The following is a 17500-nucleotide window of genomic DNA, read 5'->3' as shown; positions in this document are numbered from 1 at the left end:
TAAGCATTGTGACCTATAAGTGAATTTAAACATATTAAAGACATAAAGATTGTGCAAGTGGAAGATTCAACGGGACTAATCTGGAGTGTCTTTATTTTTTATGTTTTGTTTTGAGCGACGTTGATTTTTGTGGATCGGCGAGATGTGAACTGGACTTGGTTGTGAAACGTCATGATCATTACGCGCGAAGAGAAAATTATGTAGTGATATTGTAATTTGTTGCTATGAAGTAAGGTTGTTACGTGGTGAATTAATGTGAATGTGTTATTGATGAATTAATGTTCGTACCATTTATTGTGTTGAAATAAGTGGAAGATTCAACGGGACTAATCTGGAGTGTCTTTATTTTTTTATGTTTTGTTTTGAGCGACGTTGATTTTTGTGGATCGGCGAGATGTGAACTGGACTTGGTTGTGAAACGTCATGATCATTACGCGCGAAGAGAAAATTATGTAGTGATATTGTAATTTGTTGCTATGAAGTAAGGTTGTTACATTGTGGATTAATTTGAGTGTGTTAGTGATGACTTAATGTTCGTACCATTTATTGTGTTGAAATAAGTGGAAGATAATTGAGAGTCTTGTTATTTAAAGTTAAGTTAATTAGTATTATTGGTGGCTGGGCCTACTGGTTTCATGTGTAGCTGCGTTTGGCGTTGATCGTATGCATCAAGGTTGAAGGCAGTGTAGCAATAAACGTAGGTAGTCCCTATCACGAGGTATTAGTGTAAATGTAAGTTAGAAATAATAGTTAGTTAATAAATAACAGGGTTAATTGATTACTGTAGGTGAAGATAAGCGGATTTTGAGTTGAGATAGATTTATAAAGAGACTTCTTGACTTTTCGGGATCAGGGAATTAAGGTGGTAGGTGGTAATATTTAGGGATATTTACAGTTCTTTTAGTATCAAGTTATAAATTCTCATAGCCAGTTTGTTTTGTTAAACTTTAAGATAATTCTTCCTTCTTCATCTATCTTTTATTTTGAGCGATTGTGATTGGGTGTGAATGTGAATGCGGTGATGTCGTGTGTGTAAATAATAAACTTTGGTTTGAATGTTGCCTGGTTGTGGAGTCAGTGATTAGAGTAAGAGTGGTTGACTGTGTCTGAGTGTTTTGTACGTTAAAAGGTATTCCTATACCTCTCCCAAAACTTAGGGGAGTTACAATGGTGGCAGCGGTGGGATAGGAGTTTCATTTCGGGGATTAGGAAGGGTTTAGATAGCATCGGGAAGTAAGGGCCGTGACTCGTGTGAATCAGTTGTGAAAGGGTATGAATGAGGACTAGCGTGGGCGGTTGGCGGGCGACTTAAAGGCTTTAAGCCTGGGTGGCTATTTTGACCCGGTAGAGGAAGGAGAGAGAACGAGTGAGTTTGAGCACACCTGGGGTCCGAACTGATCACTCGGATCTCACTCTACCAAGGTTGTCAGCTAGCTGTTTGGGTAAGTTCTATTGTGGTTGTTGCTTTGTATTATTCTGTCCGTGTTTGTTGTGGGCGATCAATTTTGGAATTGGGGTCAAGGTGAGGTTGGTTTGTCAAGGAGATGTCGAATTCAGATCGGGACGAGCGTCAGTTGAGGCGGGCGGCTAGGATGGAGGAGAAGGTTCCAGCGACGTCTGCGGCTGCATCCCTAGTGGTAACCCCTCCTCGGTTCACTGTACCAAGTGGTGGTGCGACGTTGTTGGCTACGGGTGGTATGCCGGGTGCGGTTTCTACGCCGAGGGTGGAGAGGTCTTTGGGGACGCCAGGAGTGTTGGGGACGAGGTCTGTTGGGGCGCAGCGTTTGGCGATGGGGTACGGTGAGGGTCAAGCTGTAAGGGGAGTGTCGCCGATCATGGTCCAAGGTTCTAATGGGTTTGACGATGAGTCGGTAGACAGGGAGTTAGCACGGTTCCGTAGTCAGGGTGAAAGCTTGGGTTTGCAAGGGGCGACGTTGGCCCAGTTTGTGATGGCCCAAGTGCGCAGGGAGGCGGCCATCGTCGAGGAGAGAGTGGCGCAGGCGAAGTTGCGGAAGGAAGAGCGGCGACAACGCAAAGAGGAACGAGAACTTCAGGAGAAGAAAGAAGAAGCTCGACGCCAAGCAGAAGCAGCCCAGCGTAGGGAAGAAATAGAGGCCAGACGCCAGGAAGAAGAAGCCCGACGTAAAGAGGAACGTGAACTTCAGGAAAAGAAAGAAGAAGCTCGACGCAAGGAAGAAGAAGCTCGACGCAAGGAAGAAGAAGCCCGACGTAAAGAAGAACGTGAACTTCAGGAAAAGAAAGAAGAAGCTCGACGCAAGGAAGAAGAAGCCCGACGTAAAGAAGAACGTGAACTTCAAGAAAAGAAAGAAGAAGCTCGACGCAAGGAAGAAGAAGCTCGACGCAAGGAAGAAGAAGCCCGACGCAAGGATGAGGCGGCCCAAAGGAGAGAGGAACGGGAGTTCCAAGAAAGGAAAGAAGAAGCCCGACGACAAGAGGAAGAAGTCCGGCGCAGAGATGAGGCAGAGCGACGCCAGGAGGAGCGTCGCATACGGGAAGAGGAACTGCAAGCAAGTGAGGCGAGGTGGAAAGAGGAGTTAGCTCTGCGCACAGGGGGGACTGAGAGAGAACCGAGTTTTGACAAATACCGGGTAAAGATGTCCTTCTGTGATGACTCTGTCAACATTGACGACTACCTCCTCCACTTCGAGCGAACAGCGACAACACACAGGTGGAGCAGGGCGACATGGGCAGGTCGATTAGCAGACCAATTGAAGGGTCGCGCAGAGAGAGCATATCTACGGATGACTCCCGAGGATGCCAGCGACTACGATATGCTCAAGGTTGCGCTGTTAGAAGAGTTCCATCATACTCCAGAACACTATCGCCGGGAATTCAGAAACATCACAAAGCAAGGGGACGAGAACTTTGTACAGTTTAGTCGTCGGCTGCAGACCCTGTTGGATCAATGGATAGCGATGTCACAGTGTGCGGGAGACTATGACCGGCTGTATGACCTGATCCTGAGAGAACAGTTGATGTCAAATTTCCGGGGTGAGCTGTTCCAGTACGTCAGCGATAAAAAGCCAGCTACAGCCAAGGAAGCGGCGGTGTTAGCGTTCACTCACTTGGAATCAAAACGGGACGCCAGATTGTTCAACGCAAAACGTAACATCGGGGGCCAAATGGACGAGGAGGAAAAGAAAAAGGAGAAGACTACAAGCAACGGGGGTACCAAGACCGGAGGGGGATCGGAGGAACAGGCAGAGCAGTCAGAGGGCCAAGTGAGGCCAGTAGAGGGCAGCAGGAACAAAAAGACGAACTGGAATCGGGAATACAACAATCGGGTGATATGTCATAGGTGCAAGAAGACGGGACACATTGCCAGGGAGTGTACCGCGAACGCCTGCATGACGACCGAGCAAGATGACCAGACGAGATCTTCCGAGCCGTCAGAGCCGTTGTGCCAAGACTGCGAGAAAATTCCATTTCGGCCGATGGGAAGGTGCAAGGTTAACGGGAGAGACGCAATCAGTCTACGTGATTCAGGGGCAGACAAGACCATGGTAAAGGCTGCATTTGTTAGGCCTGAAGATTACACCAACGGGACAGTGCACGTAGAGTTTGCCGACTTAGACTGCACAAAGACGTATCCCTTAGCATGGGTTGACGTAGAATCGCCGTACATCTGTGAGAGGATTCTTGCCATCGTGAACGACAACATCAGGCCTGACATTTTTCTGGGAAACCTGGCCCAGCTTACGAGCGGAGACTGGGTGGAAGTATCGATGTATCCCAGACGGGCGTTGTGTGCGGCAGTGACAACCAGAGCACAGGCTGAAGCAGGTACACGGCCGGTGAAACCGGTGGTGGTGGTGCAGATTGAAGGGCTGCAAGTGACTCCGGATCAGCTGAAAGTCTTGCAACAGGAAGATGAAACACTAGTGCGCGCAAAACGACTGGCGAAGGAAGGGAAACAGATACAAGCAGGAAAGGGCATGGTGGAGTTCAAGATGTCTCGTGGGATACTCAAGAGGGTTTATCGGGAGAAGAAATTGGAGTGTTCACAAATATGCGTTCCCAGATCCTTGAGGAAAGGACTACTCAAGTTCGCCCACGACACACCCATGGCAGGACATCTGGGCACCAAGAAGACCCGCGAACGTCTATGGGCAGATTTTTATTGGCCAGGCCTGTGCGAAGACGTGCGACGATACTGTCAGTCCTGCGACCGATGCCAAAAAGTCACGCCGAAGGGACGAGTTGCCAAAGTGCCGCTTGGGCAAATGCCTCTGCCCAATGTTCCATTTGAGAAGGTGGCGGTGGATTTGGTGGGGCCGATCAAGCCAGCAGCTGACAGTGGGGCGAGATTCATCCTGGTGATGGTGGACTATGCGACGCGCTACCCCGAGGCTGTGGCACTTAAGTCCATCGAGGCAGAGAAGGTGGCTGAAGCGCTGTGGACTATGTGGACGAGGTTGGGGATACCCAAGGAGGTCCTGTCGGACCAGGGTGGACAGTTCACCGGGGCCGTCATGCGAGAAGTTCACCGGTTGCTCGCCGTCAAGGGACGAACCACTACGCCGTACCATGCGCAATGCAACGGCTTGGTTGAAAGGTTTAATGGCACATTGAAAGCCATGATCAAGAAATTGTGTGTGGAGGACCCCAAGACATGGGATCGGTTTATCCCAGGTGTCTTGTTCGCATACAGGGAGGTTCCGCAGGAAAGTACTGGGTTCTCCCCATTCGAGTTGCTGTACGGCCGTACAGTGAGGGGACCTATGGCCATCTTGAGGGATCTCTGGACAAAAGAAGGAGAAGACGGGAAGGAAGCGCAGACCGCGTCCGAGTACGTGTTGAATCTCCGGGACCGAATAGAAGAAACATGCAAAATTGCCAGGGAACATCTGTGTGAGGAAGCCGTGCGCCAGAAGAAGCACTACGACCGTGGGGCCAAACGCCGGACCTTCGAGGCTGGAGATCGCGCTCTTCTACTCCTGCCTCTCAAGAAAAACAAGTTGGAGATGGCTTGGCGAGGACCCTACGTCGTGGAGGAAAGAGTGGGCGTTGGCTCTGCAACCCTACATGTATACCATCCAGGCGATTCCTGGAAGAGACAACGTGGGGGCCGACTTGCTCAGTCGCTCGGAAGAGTAACCAGATGTGGGAAGCATTGAACCATCAAAATGGACTGATTTTGGTGGGCTGGATCATTTTTTTTTGCAAGTCCATGGATGTCAGTAGAGTTGGGTAGTGTTTTAGTTCAGGGGGAGTTGTGGTGGATTACACGTTTTAGGATTCCTGGCATTGGTCAGAGGTGTGTGATTTTTGGTTCAATACAGGGTGTTTTGTACTTGGGTGGGGGGTTTGTCACAAACTCTGCCCAAGTCCAGCCATGAATTATTTGTAATTCGTGCATGAGTTGGGTTTCGTGCGGTTTTGGCTCAGATGGGTGCCTATACAGTGACTCGGTGTGTGTCCGTGGCTATGGACAGCCAATCGCGGGAGTGTATTCACGCACGTGGGGTTGCGTGATGCGTGAACGAGTCACAGGCTCGAAGGTCACTGCTGTGTAAAACTGTGAAGAGAACGGATGGTTGATGTGAATGCTCTATCCGGCCGACCGGCGTGTTGATGTTTTATTCGACCCCGGAGACAAGTTGTGTTCCAGCTGTCTTGGTGTGGCTTCAAGGGTTCTACGGGTGGTCAGTCCTCGAACGGCAAGGTGTGTTGAAATTCTGTAGTTTTTCTCTCCTTCCGTGCTCAGGGTCAAAATTTGTTGGTTCGGTAGTGTTTGTGTATGAGAGAGTTTTAGTTTTTTAGTTTCCTGGGTTGGTGTCATTTTATGTGTAGGGTGTCGGGGGTAGAAAGGGGAGAGGGAAAATGGGAAACAAGGGAAAGGGGGTGGACAGTTTTTCATTGTGCAAGAAGTAGGAAGGACGAGAGAGGGAATCTAAATTTGAAGATAAATGGAGTCCCCTTGGCACAAAGGACCTGTGCTGAAATGGCTCAAGCACAAGAAGTGGGGAGAGCGAGTTGGCTGGTGGAAAGAAGAAAAGAGGTGTCAGCAGTTACTGCGAGTGAACTCAGGTGTGGGAAGGATTTATTTTTATGGAGGGTGTATTTAAGGTAGAGAGCGTTAATTCCAGAGAATAGTCGTGTAGTAGTTGTTAGTGCGGAAATTTGGAGACGAGGTACGGGAGGTTTTAAACGGGAGTTCACTGTCAAGACAGAAGACGGGGGGTTGGTTGTAAATATGTGACGTCATCACGGTTAGAGAAAGAGGAAAGAACGAGGTGCCACTATGTAATATGACTTAAATTCATAAGGGGTAAGAGAAGTGGCGTTGTTTGTGAAGGGGCTGCTTGTAAATGGTTGGGTCAAATAATGAAATAGGAATTGTTGATTATGGGGGCAGCCATGTTGTATTGACTTTGTGAAATGGGAGTTGTAAATACTTTGTACATTTATATTGATGATGGTGTCTTTACAATTGTATAAAAGTAAAGACTATAATTAGGTATTTAAGGGAGTGAAAATTGTAAGAATTATTACATAATTGGTCATGTTGGGACTCTGGTATTTTGATAATGATGTTGTGGTTAAAGTTAAATGGTAACTTTGACGAGATGGCCAGGGTGGTTAATTAAGTATTGTTGGAGGAACAAGTAGTTATACTTGGCTTTTGTTCCTACGACAGCGTTCAAGCATAGAAGCGTGGCTGTGGGCGAGTCCAAGCCAGGAGAGACGAACGACACAGGAGACAGCATGAGTTTCCGGGAGAAAGATGCTTCCGACTCGTTACCCGGGAGGAAGGCGTGTTGTTGGTGGAGTGTTTGACCACCGGTGTGTCGCAAGTGTGAGCTGTGGAGGTGAGGTGGCCCACCGTCAGTGAGTAAAGTGGTGGAAGGTGCTGGCATTCTATTGCCACGAGCAGTATGGGCACAAGAATATATTATGGCATCTGTGTGCCTCGAGTTATGCAGCTGTGGCTTCACTAAGCATTGTGACCTATAAGTGAATTTAAACATATTAAAGACATAAAGATTGTGCAAGTGGAAGATTCAACGGGACTAATCTGGAGTGTCTTTATTTTTTATGTTTTGTTTTGAGCGACGTTGATTTTTGTGGATCGGCGAGATGTGAACTGGACTTGGTTGTGAAACGTCATGATCATTACGCGCGAAGAGAAAATTATGTAGTGATATTGTAATTTGTTGCTATGAAGTAAGGTTGTTACGTGGTGAATTAATGTGAATGTGTTATTGATGAATTAATGTTCGTACCATTTATTGTGTTGAAATAAGTGGAAGATTCAACGGGACTAATCTGGAGTGTCTTTATTTTTTTATGTTTTGTTTTGAGCGACGTTGATTTTTGTGGATCGGCGAGATGTGAACTGGACTTGGTTGTGAAACGTCATGATCATTACGCGCGAAGAGAAAATTATGTAGTGATATTGTAATTTGTTGCTATGAAGTAAGGTTGTTACATTGTGGATTAATTTGAGTGTGTTAGTGATGACTTAATGTTCGTACCATTTATTGTGTTGAAATAAGTGGAAGATAATTGAGAGTCTTGTTATTTAAAGTTAAGTTAATTAGTATTATTGGTGGCTGGGCCTACTGGTTTCATGTGTAGCTGCGTTTGGCGTTGATCGTATGCATCAAGGTTGAAGGCAGTGTAGCAATAAACGTAGGTAGTCCCTATCACGAGGTATTAGTGTAAATGTAAGTTAGAAATAATAGTTAGTTAATAAATAACAGGGTTAATTGATTACTGTAGGTGAAGATAAGCGGATTTTGAGTTGAGATAGATTTATAAAGAGACTTCTTGACTTTTCGGGATCAGGGAATTAAGGTGGTAGGTGGTAATATTTAGGGATATTTACAGTTCTTTTAGTATCAAGTTATAAATTCTCATAGCCAGTTTGTTTTGTTAAACTTTAAGATAATTCTTCCTTCTTCATCTATCTTTTATTTTGAGCGATTGTGATTGGGTGTGAATGTGAATGCGGTGATGTCGTGTGTGTAAATAATAAACTTTGGTTTGAATGTTGCCTGGTTGTGGAGTCAGTGATTAGAGTAAGAGTGGTTGACTGTGTCTGAGTGTTTTGTACGTTAAAAGGTATTCCTATACCTCTCCCAAAACTTAGGGGAGTTACATCCGCTTGTTTAAGACAGCTAGCCTGTGGTACAGCTGCCTGTGACTGTGTCACACGGTTGTCTCCCTTTTCATCATCATGTGACAACTACATTGGGGTGTTCACGTTAAAGATCCCACGATTGACAAAAGGGTCTTTCCTGGCAAAACTGTATAGGCATAGATAAAAAATGTCCACCAAAATACCCGTGTGACTTGGAATAATAGGCCGTGAAAAGTAGGATATGCGCCGAAATGGCTGCGATCTGCTGGTCGATGTCAATGCGTGATGTATTGTGTAAAAAATTCCATCTCACACGGCATACATAGATCCCTGCGCCTTGAGTCCGAGTCTGGAGATACGCGCGCGATATAAGACTTCATAAATCAAATCAAACAAGAAGCACTGAGAGAAGTGTGCACAGTGAGACTGAGAGTTGTGGTCAGTGCCAAAATGCGTTGTGATGATTTATTTCCACAACACTCGTTTAGTACATTGCTTTGAATCGTAAAAAGGTTGATGAAATACCTTGATCGCAAATGTCTCCTGTTTTCCCAGGTGGACACTGCTGACAGTGCCCGGTGGTCTTGTCACACGGTGTGTTGTTGTCACATGTCCCGGGACACTGGATGCAGGAAGAGGCAGTCTGCTTGTAGTACCCGTCTTCACACTCTGTGAAATATGACGGAATGGTTAAAAGGTAACTTGTTCTCTCACCCTGACACTTTAACAAAATGTATTTGAACGTGGCAGTTGTGGAAAACACGTGGTGATTTTTGTTTCTGAATGAATAATTGCCTGAAGTGCGAAGTACCAGTGCGGATGAGAGAAAGGACGGTATGCACCGAATTTTACGTTGCTCCGCACAAATCAAGCAACGAGTGTTTTATGCCAGCTATTCAGGTGCACAATTGGACGTTTCATTTACCTGTACACCCAGGCATCGCCAGGTGGCCGTTACTGGTACATGATGTACAGACACCAGAGCGCTGGTCACAGCGTGCACAGCCTATGAAGCAAAACCTCTCGCACTGATTGCCGAAGCGTCCGTCGGGGCAGGCTGAAATAAAACAAAAAATCAACAGGCGCATTGTATCAGGTTTACATTGGGGTACCGCGGTGGGTATTTAAACGTATGATTCTCAACCCCTCAGCCAAGCCTAGCGATTTGTTTGTGCAACCTTCAATGAAGGTTTTGCGGATATAACTTTGTTAGGATTTTCAAACGATGTGGCAGAGTAAGCGTCCCAGACATCAAGGCAGTTGCCAAAGTGTTGCCAAGTAAAACACTCGCTGCTTGCTGGCTTAGACCTGCTATTTGTTAAAAGAGAGAGAGAGAGAGAGAGAGAGAGAGAGAGAGAGAGAGAGACAGACAGACAGACAGACAGACAGACAGACAGACAGCCAGGCAGGCAAGCAGGGTATGAAAAAACAGAGACAGTGCCAGAAAAGGACAGATACAGGCAACAGACAGAGTGAGAGATATGGAAGAAGATGAGACAGGAAGAGAGGAAGACTATGAGAGGAGGGAGGGACGGAGAAAGATGTGTTCTTACAAGTACAGTCAGGCGTCAAAAAGTTCCCAGTGCAAGCTGTACACGTCCCGTCCTGGCTACACTGCGTACACCGGGAACTCAGGGATGAGCATGGTGACGTGCACTGGTCTCCGTGATAGCCTGGCTGGCAAACTTAAAACATGAACATACTATTAGTTATTTCTAATACCCAGACTGTTAGCAAGTGGTAACAGACATTTCAAGGAAATGTACATCAATATGAGCCGGCAGATTTGTCCGTTGTCATGTGCTAGCGGTTTTATTACCAGCTATATCATATGAATCATAGTTATTTCGATGCAACAATGTGTATACAATAAAAGGGAAACCCATAATGGAAACGGGATTGAATCCAGGCTGACCCGCCCTATTTCGCGTGACCTTATGCAGCCAATCACTCACCTGACGCCAGGAATATATAAACAGCTCGCACACAGCAATCTGACAGGTTGAACATGCCTATCGCTCGCTTTATCTTGTCCAACACAAAGGGACAGATTCACAATTAACATCTGACAGGTTGAACATGCCTATCGCTCGCTTTATCTTGTCCAACACAAAGGGACAGATTCACAATTAACATCTGACAGGTTGAACATGCCTATCGCTCGCTTTATCTTGTCCAACACAAAGGGGCAGATTCACAATTAACATCTGACAGGTTGAACATGCCTATCGCTCGCTTTATCCTGTCCAACACAAATGGGGCAGATTCACAATTAACATCTGACAGGTTGAACATGCCTATCGCTCGCTTTATCTTGTCCAACACAAAGGGACAGATTCACAATCAACATCTGACAGGTTGAACATGCCTATCGCTCGCTTTATCTTGTCCAACACAAAGGGACAGATTCACAATCAACATCTGACAGTAAGAAAATTACTTAAACCGAGTTAGGTAATTTCAGCTGATTCCTCAAAACTTTAACCATGCAATGTTCCAGCGAGCTGAGCACAGCAAGGCATTCTGAGAAGATGGGTATCGCCTTGCCATTCTATTCAGACATACCCACAGACAAAGTTGGCTTTTCGCTATTGTATGGGTTGGGGGGGGGTGTATTTAAAGGGAGGTTCAACTGTAGTCACGCTATGTAACATTCCGGTCTTTCCGTGTATGACTGAGGATAACAAGAATGTGGGCAGTGTTATACAGTGCCTGGGTATGGCTGCAGAGGGTTAATAATGCGTTACACATTTGAGAAAAGGTAAGAGAATGAAAGTTGTGAAGTCAAATTCTAAAACAATGCTAAAGTTTACAGAGCTAAAGCATGCACTGTGTTAGTGTCCCACAACAATGTAGTCATGCAGACCTGTCTATAACGACCAACCAAGGGACTGACCAAAACTGGTCGTTATAGAGAGGTTGTCGTTATGCAAAAGGTGAATTTTATTGAACAACAGTTTGTAGGGGGAGGGGGGGTCGTTGACGAGGCATTGAGAAGAGTATTTAATCATGCAGTTCTTGTTTTCTTTGATGCCCTGCAGTGAGCGACCTTTTTTTGCTAGCAAAGTTATGGACAGCAGACCGTAAGTCTTTTGAAATGGTGAAATCTGAATCTGCAGTTTCCAATGTTTCCCCCAGCTGTTTCACACAGACAACTTCGAGCAGCAGTACCTGCAGCGCGGCCACTGTCCGTTATTGTGCATTAAGAAGTGTCATGTGTTAGCATAAGTCATCCTGATATTATGATTAAATCAAAGTTTACTTTGTCTATGTCTCATATTGTCTTTGGCCGCTAAAACAATTAGTGGGTCTCCTAGAATCAGTACTGATTTGTCAAATAGTCACATGGTACACTTGTAAGACAAACAAGCCTGTCAACACGATTATACCCGAGCACACAATTGTACAATTGAATGAATCGGGGTTGGTCACATTGTGCAACCAGGTCACATAAATAATAATTGATAGTTTGCGGGTTTCAAAAGACTGTAGTGGACTGTGTTTATTCATTAAGTTGAGATAACGGATGCAAACACAAATTACTTGCAATATGGCAAAGTCGAAGGTTCTCTATTTGGATCGAATTTGTTTAATGGTTTAATGCCCGCTTAAAAGAAAATCTAAATAATAGGGTGTGGTTTGTTGTCTACCTTTTTGTTTACCTCAGTTGTATGCTGGCTGCTTCAAGCCATTAATTTGTTAATGATTCCTTTCATTCATTTTCTTTTTTTGTGTGTGTGATTTGTTTCAGTCTAGGAGCATTCTTCTTCATTGGTCGTGTTCTTTTTTTTTCTTTTGTTTGTGGCGGTGTCATGATGGAGTTAACATAGTAACAATCACAATAAGTAAGAGGAAAAGCAAATTGTAAGCGTGCTAAAGTTTTCTTAGTAACAGTTCTCTTTTCATACAAGTGGTGTTAAGTGTAACAATGTAAGTTCCGCCTTTACCCCGGTACCGTTCTCCTTTTAGCGAAACGAAAGAAAGAGGGGGCGGTGAGGGAAGCCAGAAAAGAAGTATATATGATACACTATTCTACGTTTCGTATTTGTTTCTCTTTGTCAAACATTATTATAATATCAGTGGGAGTTCCGTATCTATATTTGCTTATGCACATCTTTCCTATCAAAATCAAGTGATTTATATATTTGCATTTTATTGAGTCAGCACCATTAATATAACCACACAAAATATGTTCTATTCCAAAGACTATTCTTATTTTATATTTCTCATAAATAATTTGTTCAACGTATCTCCATAGCACTTTTATTTTCTTACAATTAACAAAAAAATGTTCAACGTAATCTATTTCGGTTGGACAGAAGGGGCATCTCTCACTATCTCGTATTCCAATTTTATACAGAAGAACATTTGTTGGATAAATCGTGTGTAATATTTTCCAGTGCAGCTCTCTTAATCTGGATTCTTGGGTTACATTTTTGGCCAGGTTCCAATGTGACTGGTCGACATTAATGCCAAACATATCACGCCAGAAGTTGATAGATCTCGGGGTAGTGTACTTTTCTTCAACAATATATTCACGGAATTGCCTGGCACTTTTAATACTCGTTTTATTGAAAAGAAGATTGTTTTGTCTATTCAATACAGGTTGGTTAGGATCATAATTGCTTTTCTTAATATATTCAGATACTGCTGATCGAACTACAATATATTCCATGTAGAGGCCAGGTGAAGCGTCAACACTTGCTTGGATAGCGGGATAGGACTTGATACCGTGATTATCTAACATGTCTCCTACATACGTAATGCCTGACCGGGCCCAGTTCTCATAATACAGAACGTTATTTTGATAACTTATACTTGGATTGTTCCATAAGCAGTTGTCTTGCACGCAATCGTTCTGAGAAATTGTATTATGTTCTAACCATGTTCGAGCAACAGCTGTCCAAAATATCGATTTTATTCTTCCAATTCTTCCAATTCCCTTAAACTTAGACGGTCGAATAGCTGTAGTAAAGCAGGCAAAGCCACAACCGAACCCTTCAAAATATTTGTTTGGGATCCATGTCCATTTGCATGAAAGGTTGCCAGATGAGAGTTTGCTTAACCATTGACATAAGAAGGAGTTTTGCATCGTTTTGACGTCTATCATATCAATACCACCCTTTTCGGTACTGCTATTTAAAACAACTCTTTTTACTTTTTCAAATGCTTTTTTATTACAATCTTTTTTCCTCCACAAAAAACGATATAATATTGTGTTTATTTCCTGCAGCACTTTGTCAGGGATACAAATAGATTGCATTAAATAAACTAACTGCGAGAGCAGAAAAGTTTTGATAATGCAAATTTTTCCAGGAATGCCCAGGTTCCTTTTTTCCCAAGTGAAGATGCTTTGCTTAATTTTATCAATTTTACTTGACCAGTTTAGTTCAATTTCGGATGCGCTTTTCTCGCTGTTAAAGTTTACTCCTAATATTTTAATCTGCCGAACACATTTTACCTCAAAATTAAAATTGATATTTTTACTTGATCCAATTCCCATTGCTTCAGACTTTAGCTTATTCAAGCACAAGCCTGACACCTCAGAAAATACGTCTATAATCTGTAGAACCATTGTAACGTCATCCGCGTCTCTCAAAAACAAAGTGATATCATCGGCGTATAATAGAATTTTTAAAATATTTCTACAAGTTACATTAAGGCCTTTTACTTCGTTGCTCTGCCTAAATCGTATAGCCAGAAATTCCAGACCAATAATAAATGCCATCGGTGAGAACGGACATCCTTGTCTAATGCCACATTTTACATCAAAGTTTTCCGACAGCCACCCATTGTACACAATACAACTTCTGGTTTCATTAAACAACACATTTACCCACTGTATAAAATCTTTTCCAAAGCCAAATTTACGAAATGCACAAATCATATATTTTTTGGATATACTGTCGAATGCCTTTTGAAAATCCAAGGCTAATAAAATCCCAGGTTTCCTATTAATTCTGCAATATTCAATCACATCGTCTATAGTTCTTATAGTGGATGAGACATGCCTTCCTTTCATATAACCGACCTGGTCCTCATTGACCACTTTGTTTATTACTTTGCTCAGTCGATTTGCAAGAGACTTGGCTAAAATTTTGTAGTCAGTGTTTGTCAGTGAGATGGGTCGCCAGTTTGTAAGTTTGTTTTTTGGCAAATCTTTTCCCTTATGCAATAAGGTTAATACTGCTGCCCTTTGGGTGTATGACAAAGAACCATGATCAAAAGAGTAATTAAAGGATTGCACAATTACATCCTTCAGTTTACACCAAAATATTTTAACAAATTCAGTAGTCAGACCATCCAGACCGGGCGAAGACCCGTTTTTCATCATCCTAAGAGCATTGGAGGCTTCTTCAATGGTAATTATACCTTCACATTGTTGCATTTCGTTTTCACTTAATTTAGGAAGTTCGCACTCGTCAAGGAAGTTGTCAACACTGTTAGATACAACCAAATCAGGTATGTTTATTTCACGGCTATAGAGGTTTGCATAGTATTCTTTTTGTGTTTTTAAAATTTCAAATTGGTCATGTATCTTGTCTCCATTCTCCAATTCAATATTCGGAAAAAGTTTTGCATTTGCCCGTACTTTTTCTAGATTGAGGAAAAACTTGGTGTTCTTTTCCCCCTCCTCAATCCATTTAATTCGAGATCTCGTTTGTGCGCTCTTCAATCGCTCTTGTTCATGAATTTCAAGGTGAATTTTAAGTTCTTCGCGTTTTCTTAGTAAAGTGACGTTATCAGGTTCCCTAGCAAGATCGGATTCACAAGATTCAAGTTTGTTGTACGTGTCAATCTGCTTATTGTTATTGAAAACTGCACGTTGCTTACTGAATCGGATCGTTTCCTCGTTTATTTTTATTTTTAATAATTCCCATTTTTGTTCAGGGTTCTCCTGCTTATTTTCATCAAGGTAAGTGTCAATTACACTATTGATTTTGTGCACATATTGCTTATCTTTCAAGAGCAGATTATTACATTTGTAATAACCCGGTCCTTTCTTGCCGTTAGAGAGTTTTAGTGTAATACGTACACCTCTGTGGTCGGATGTTGGGACAGACATTAAATTAGTCTCGATCACAGTGTCCATTCCCTCTTCCGTTGTAAAAATATAGTCTAACCGTCTGGCTATAAACTTGTTAATATTTATTTTGGACCATGTATATTCCCTAGTCTCGGGATTCAAAATACGCCAGACGTCATTTAGACCACACTGTTCGACAAAAGAGTTGAAAAGTTTGACATGTGCGGCAGGGTGTTTTTCTCCACTAATGATATCAAGGTTATTATCTCTAACACTGTTAAAATCACCGCAAACTATTTTAATCATCGAATTACTTTTGTTGATCTCTTCAGTAAGAACAGCAAAAAATATTTTCATTTCTCTGAAAGTGCTTGGAGCATACACATTAAAAATAGTTGTTTCTTTTCCATTGATAGACAGGTTTATGGATACAATTCGTTCATGCTGACACTCGATGGACCAATTGGTCGTGTTCTTATTTTTTTAAATTGTTAACTCTTACAAACTCAACCCAACAACCTACTTCGAATAGTATTTGTTCAATGGGTAACGCTTATACTCTACAACATATACACTTACTTCTAGTACTTAATCTAATTCAAATAACATACATCAATCTAACTTCTTTCCGTATTTGTTGTTGCATACCTTAAATATATACCTAACCAAACCTTTCATGAACAAGATGATCAGAGAGCAGAAAGTCACGTTTGCATAATACAGATGTCTTGGTTACCTGTGCAGAAGTCATCCGCAAAATGTCCCGTGCAGCCTGCAAGAAACCAACTTTAAAATTAAATCATTATTATATCAGACAGGTACGCAAGTTAAGGGTGGTTCGACCAGCTAAGCAGCACACACTAAACTGAAATGTTCCATGTCAAACTGTGTTTAACATTAGTTTGGTAAAGAGTGTTCACATTGTGTTACATGAAGAGTGTATTACATTGTATTACTTCAATTTAAATTACAAGGTCAACTTTAAAACACAAGAATGAAAACACCCTTGCTCGTTTGTCCATCGATAAATGTTATGTTTAACAATTGATCGAGGTTCGTGAGGAAAAAGGGAACAATATGACTGTCCCTTAGTTATGTATTCGTAAGTTCAGAGTGAGGAACATAATCAGCTTGACACAATTTCAATGGACGTTTCGTCTTACTTCTTTATGATTTGCTTCTAATTACTTGACAAGTCTGACATTAGTCTGCTCCTCACCGTCGTAACAAACTCCAGTGTCCTGATAACAGAAGTTGTTGCCAGGTCCCCCGCCACAGTTGTCGCTACAGGTCTGTCTACACTGTGCTCCGTGATGACCTGCTGGACACTGGCTGACACCACTGGGCACTACACACACACACACACACCCACACACACACACACACACACACACACACATACACACACACACGCACACACACACACACACACACACACACACACACACACACACACTCACTACTCTGTAAGTCAAGAGAAACTTACTGAAGGAAAGTCGGTAGGACATGTAAACAAAAGCTTAGCGTAGATATTAGGGAGGTTTAGATATTGCGTCACGTACCCCAGCCTCACCTATCCCTATCGAGATAAGTCACGCAGAGGAATTTGTTCAAAACTGTTAGTTAGATACCACGTCACGTATCAACGTAGGGCAAAACTCCTTTCGAACATCATGCATTTCGTGCTTTAAATTAAAAAAAATCGTGGACAGTGCGCTGAAGTCCGCAACAATACCCAGTGTTGAAACTGCTGCTGTCGTTGTGTGGGTGTCGCTGTTTTTTCTCTCATTCTGTCTGCCTGTTTCCTTTCCTCTCTTTATTTAGGACAATGTGGTGATGGATACACGCGTGCGCGCGGCATATGTATGGGTGTATGCGTGTGCGTGTGTGTGTGTGTGTGTGTGTGTGTGTGTGTGTGTGTGTGTGTGTGTGTGTGTGTGTGCAGTGTAGGTGGGTGTCTGTGTGTCTGTCTCTCTCTCTCGCTCTGTCCGTGTAAGTAAGTGTGTTTTTGTGTGTGTGCAGGTGTGTTGTGTGCGAATGTGTGTATTGGTATGTGTGTGTGTGTGTGTGTGTGTGTGTGTGTGTGTGTGTGTGTGTGTGTGTGTGTGTGTACGTGTGTGTGTGTGTGTGTGCGTATGTGTGTCTGTGTGTGTGGTGTGCGTGTGGGCGTGTGTGTGTGTTTGTCTGTCTATATGTCTGTCTGTCTGTCTGTCTGTCTGTTTGTCTGTTTGTCTGTCTGTCTATAAATTGGTGTGGCGGTTTGTGTGCGAGTGGTTGTGTGCGTGTGAGTGTGTGTGTGTGTGTGTGTGTGTGTGTGTGTGTGTATGTGTGTGTGTGTGTGTGTGTGTGTATGTGTGTGTGTGTGT

At 43.2% G+C, this 17500-nt stretch overlaps 1 protein-coding gene across 2 annotated transcripts in view; it reads right to left on the bottom strand.

Annotated features, from left to right (window-relative positions):
- Window positions 1-17500, bottom strand: part of LOC138965705 (platelet endothelial aggregation receptor 1-like) — a 38177-nt gene that overhangs the window by 4871 nt on the left and 15806 nt on the right. Inside the window, exons 4-8 of one of the 2 annotated variants that reach the window (XM_070337881.1) lie at window positions 16354-16482; window positions 15871-15906; window positions 9661-9792; window positions 9033-9164; window positions 8633-8776 (exon numbers count right to left, since the gene is read on the bottom strand). In XM_070337881.1, the coding sequence (XP_070193982.1) occupies window positions 8633-8776; window positions 9033-9164; window positions 9661-9792; window positions 15871-15906; window positions 16354-16482 (573 nt within the window). The remainder of the gene's footprint in view (window positions 1-8632; window positions 8777-9032; window positions 9165-9660; window positions 9793-15870; window positions 15907-16353; window positions 16483-17500) is intronic. The other variant, XM_070337882.1, reaches the window with a different exon arrangement.

Source organism: Littorina saxatilis, linkage group LG4, assembly GCF_037325665.1.
Source record: "Littorina saxatilis isolate snail1 linkage group LG4, US_GU_Lsax_2.0, whole genome shotgun sequence".
Lineage (NCBI taxonomy): Eukaryota > Metazoa > Mollusca > Gastropoda > Littorinimorpha > Littorinidae > Littorina > Littorina saxatilis.
This window is presented reverse-complemented; position numbering and strand designations above follow the sequence as displayed.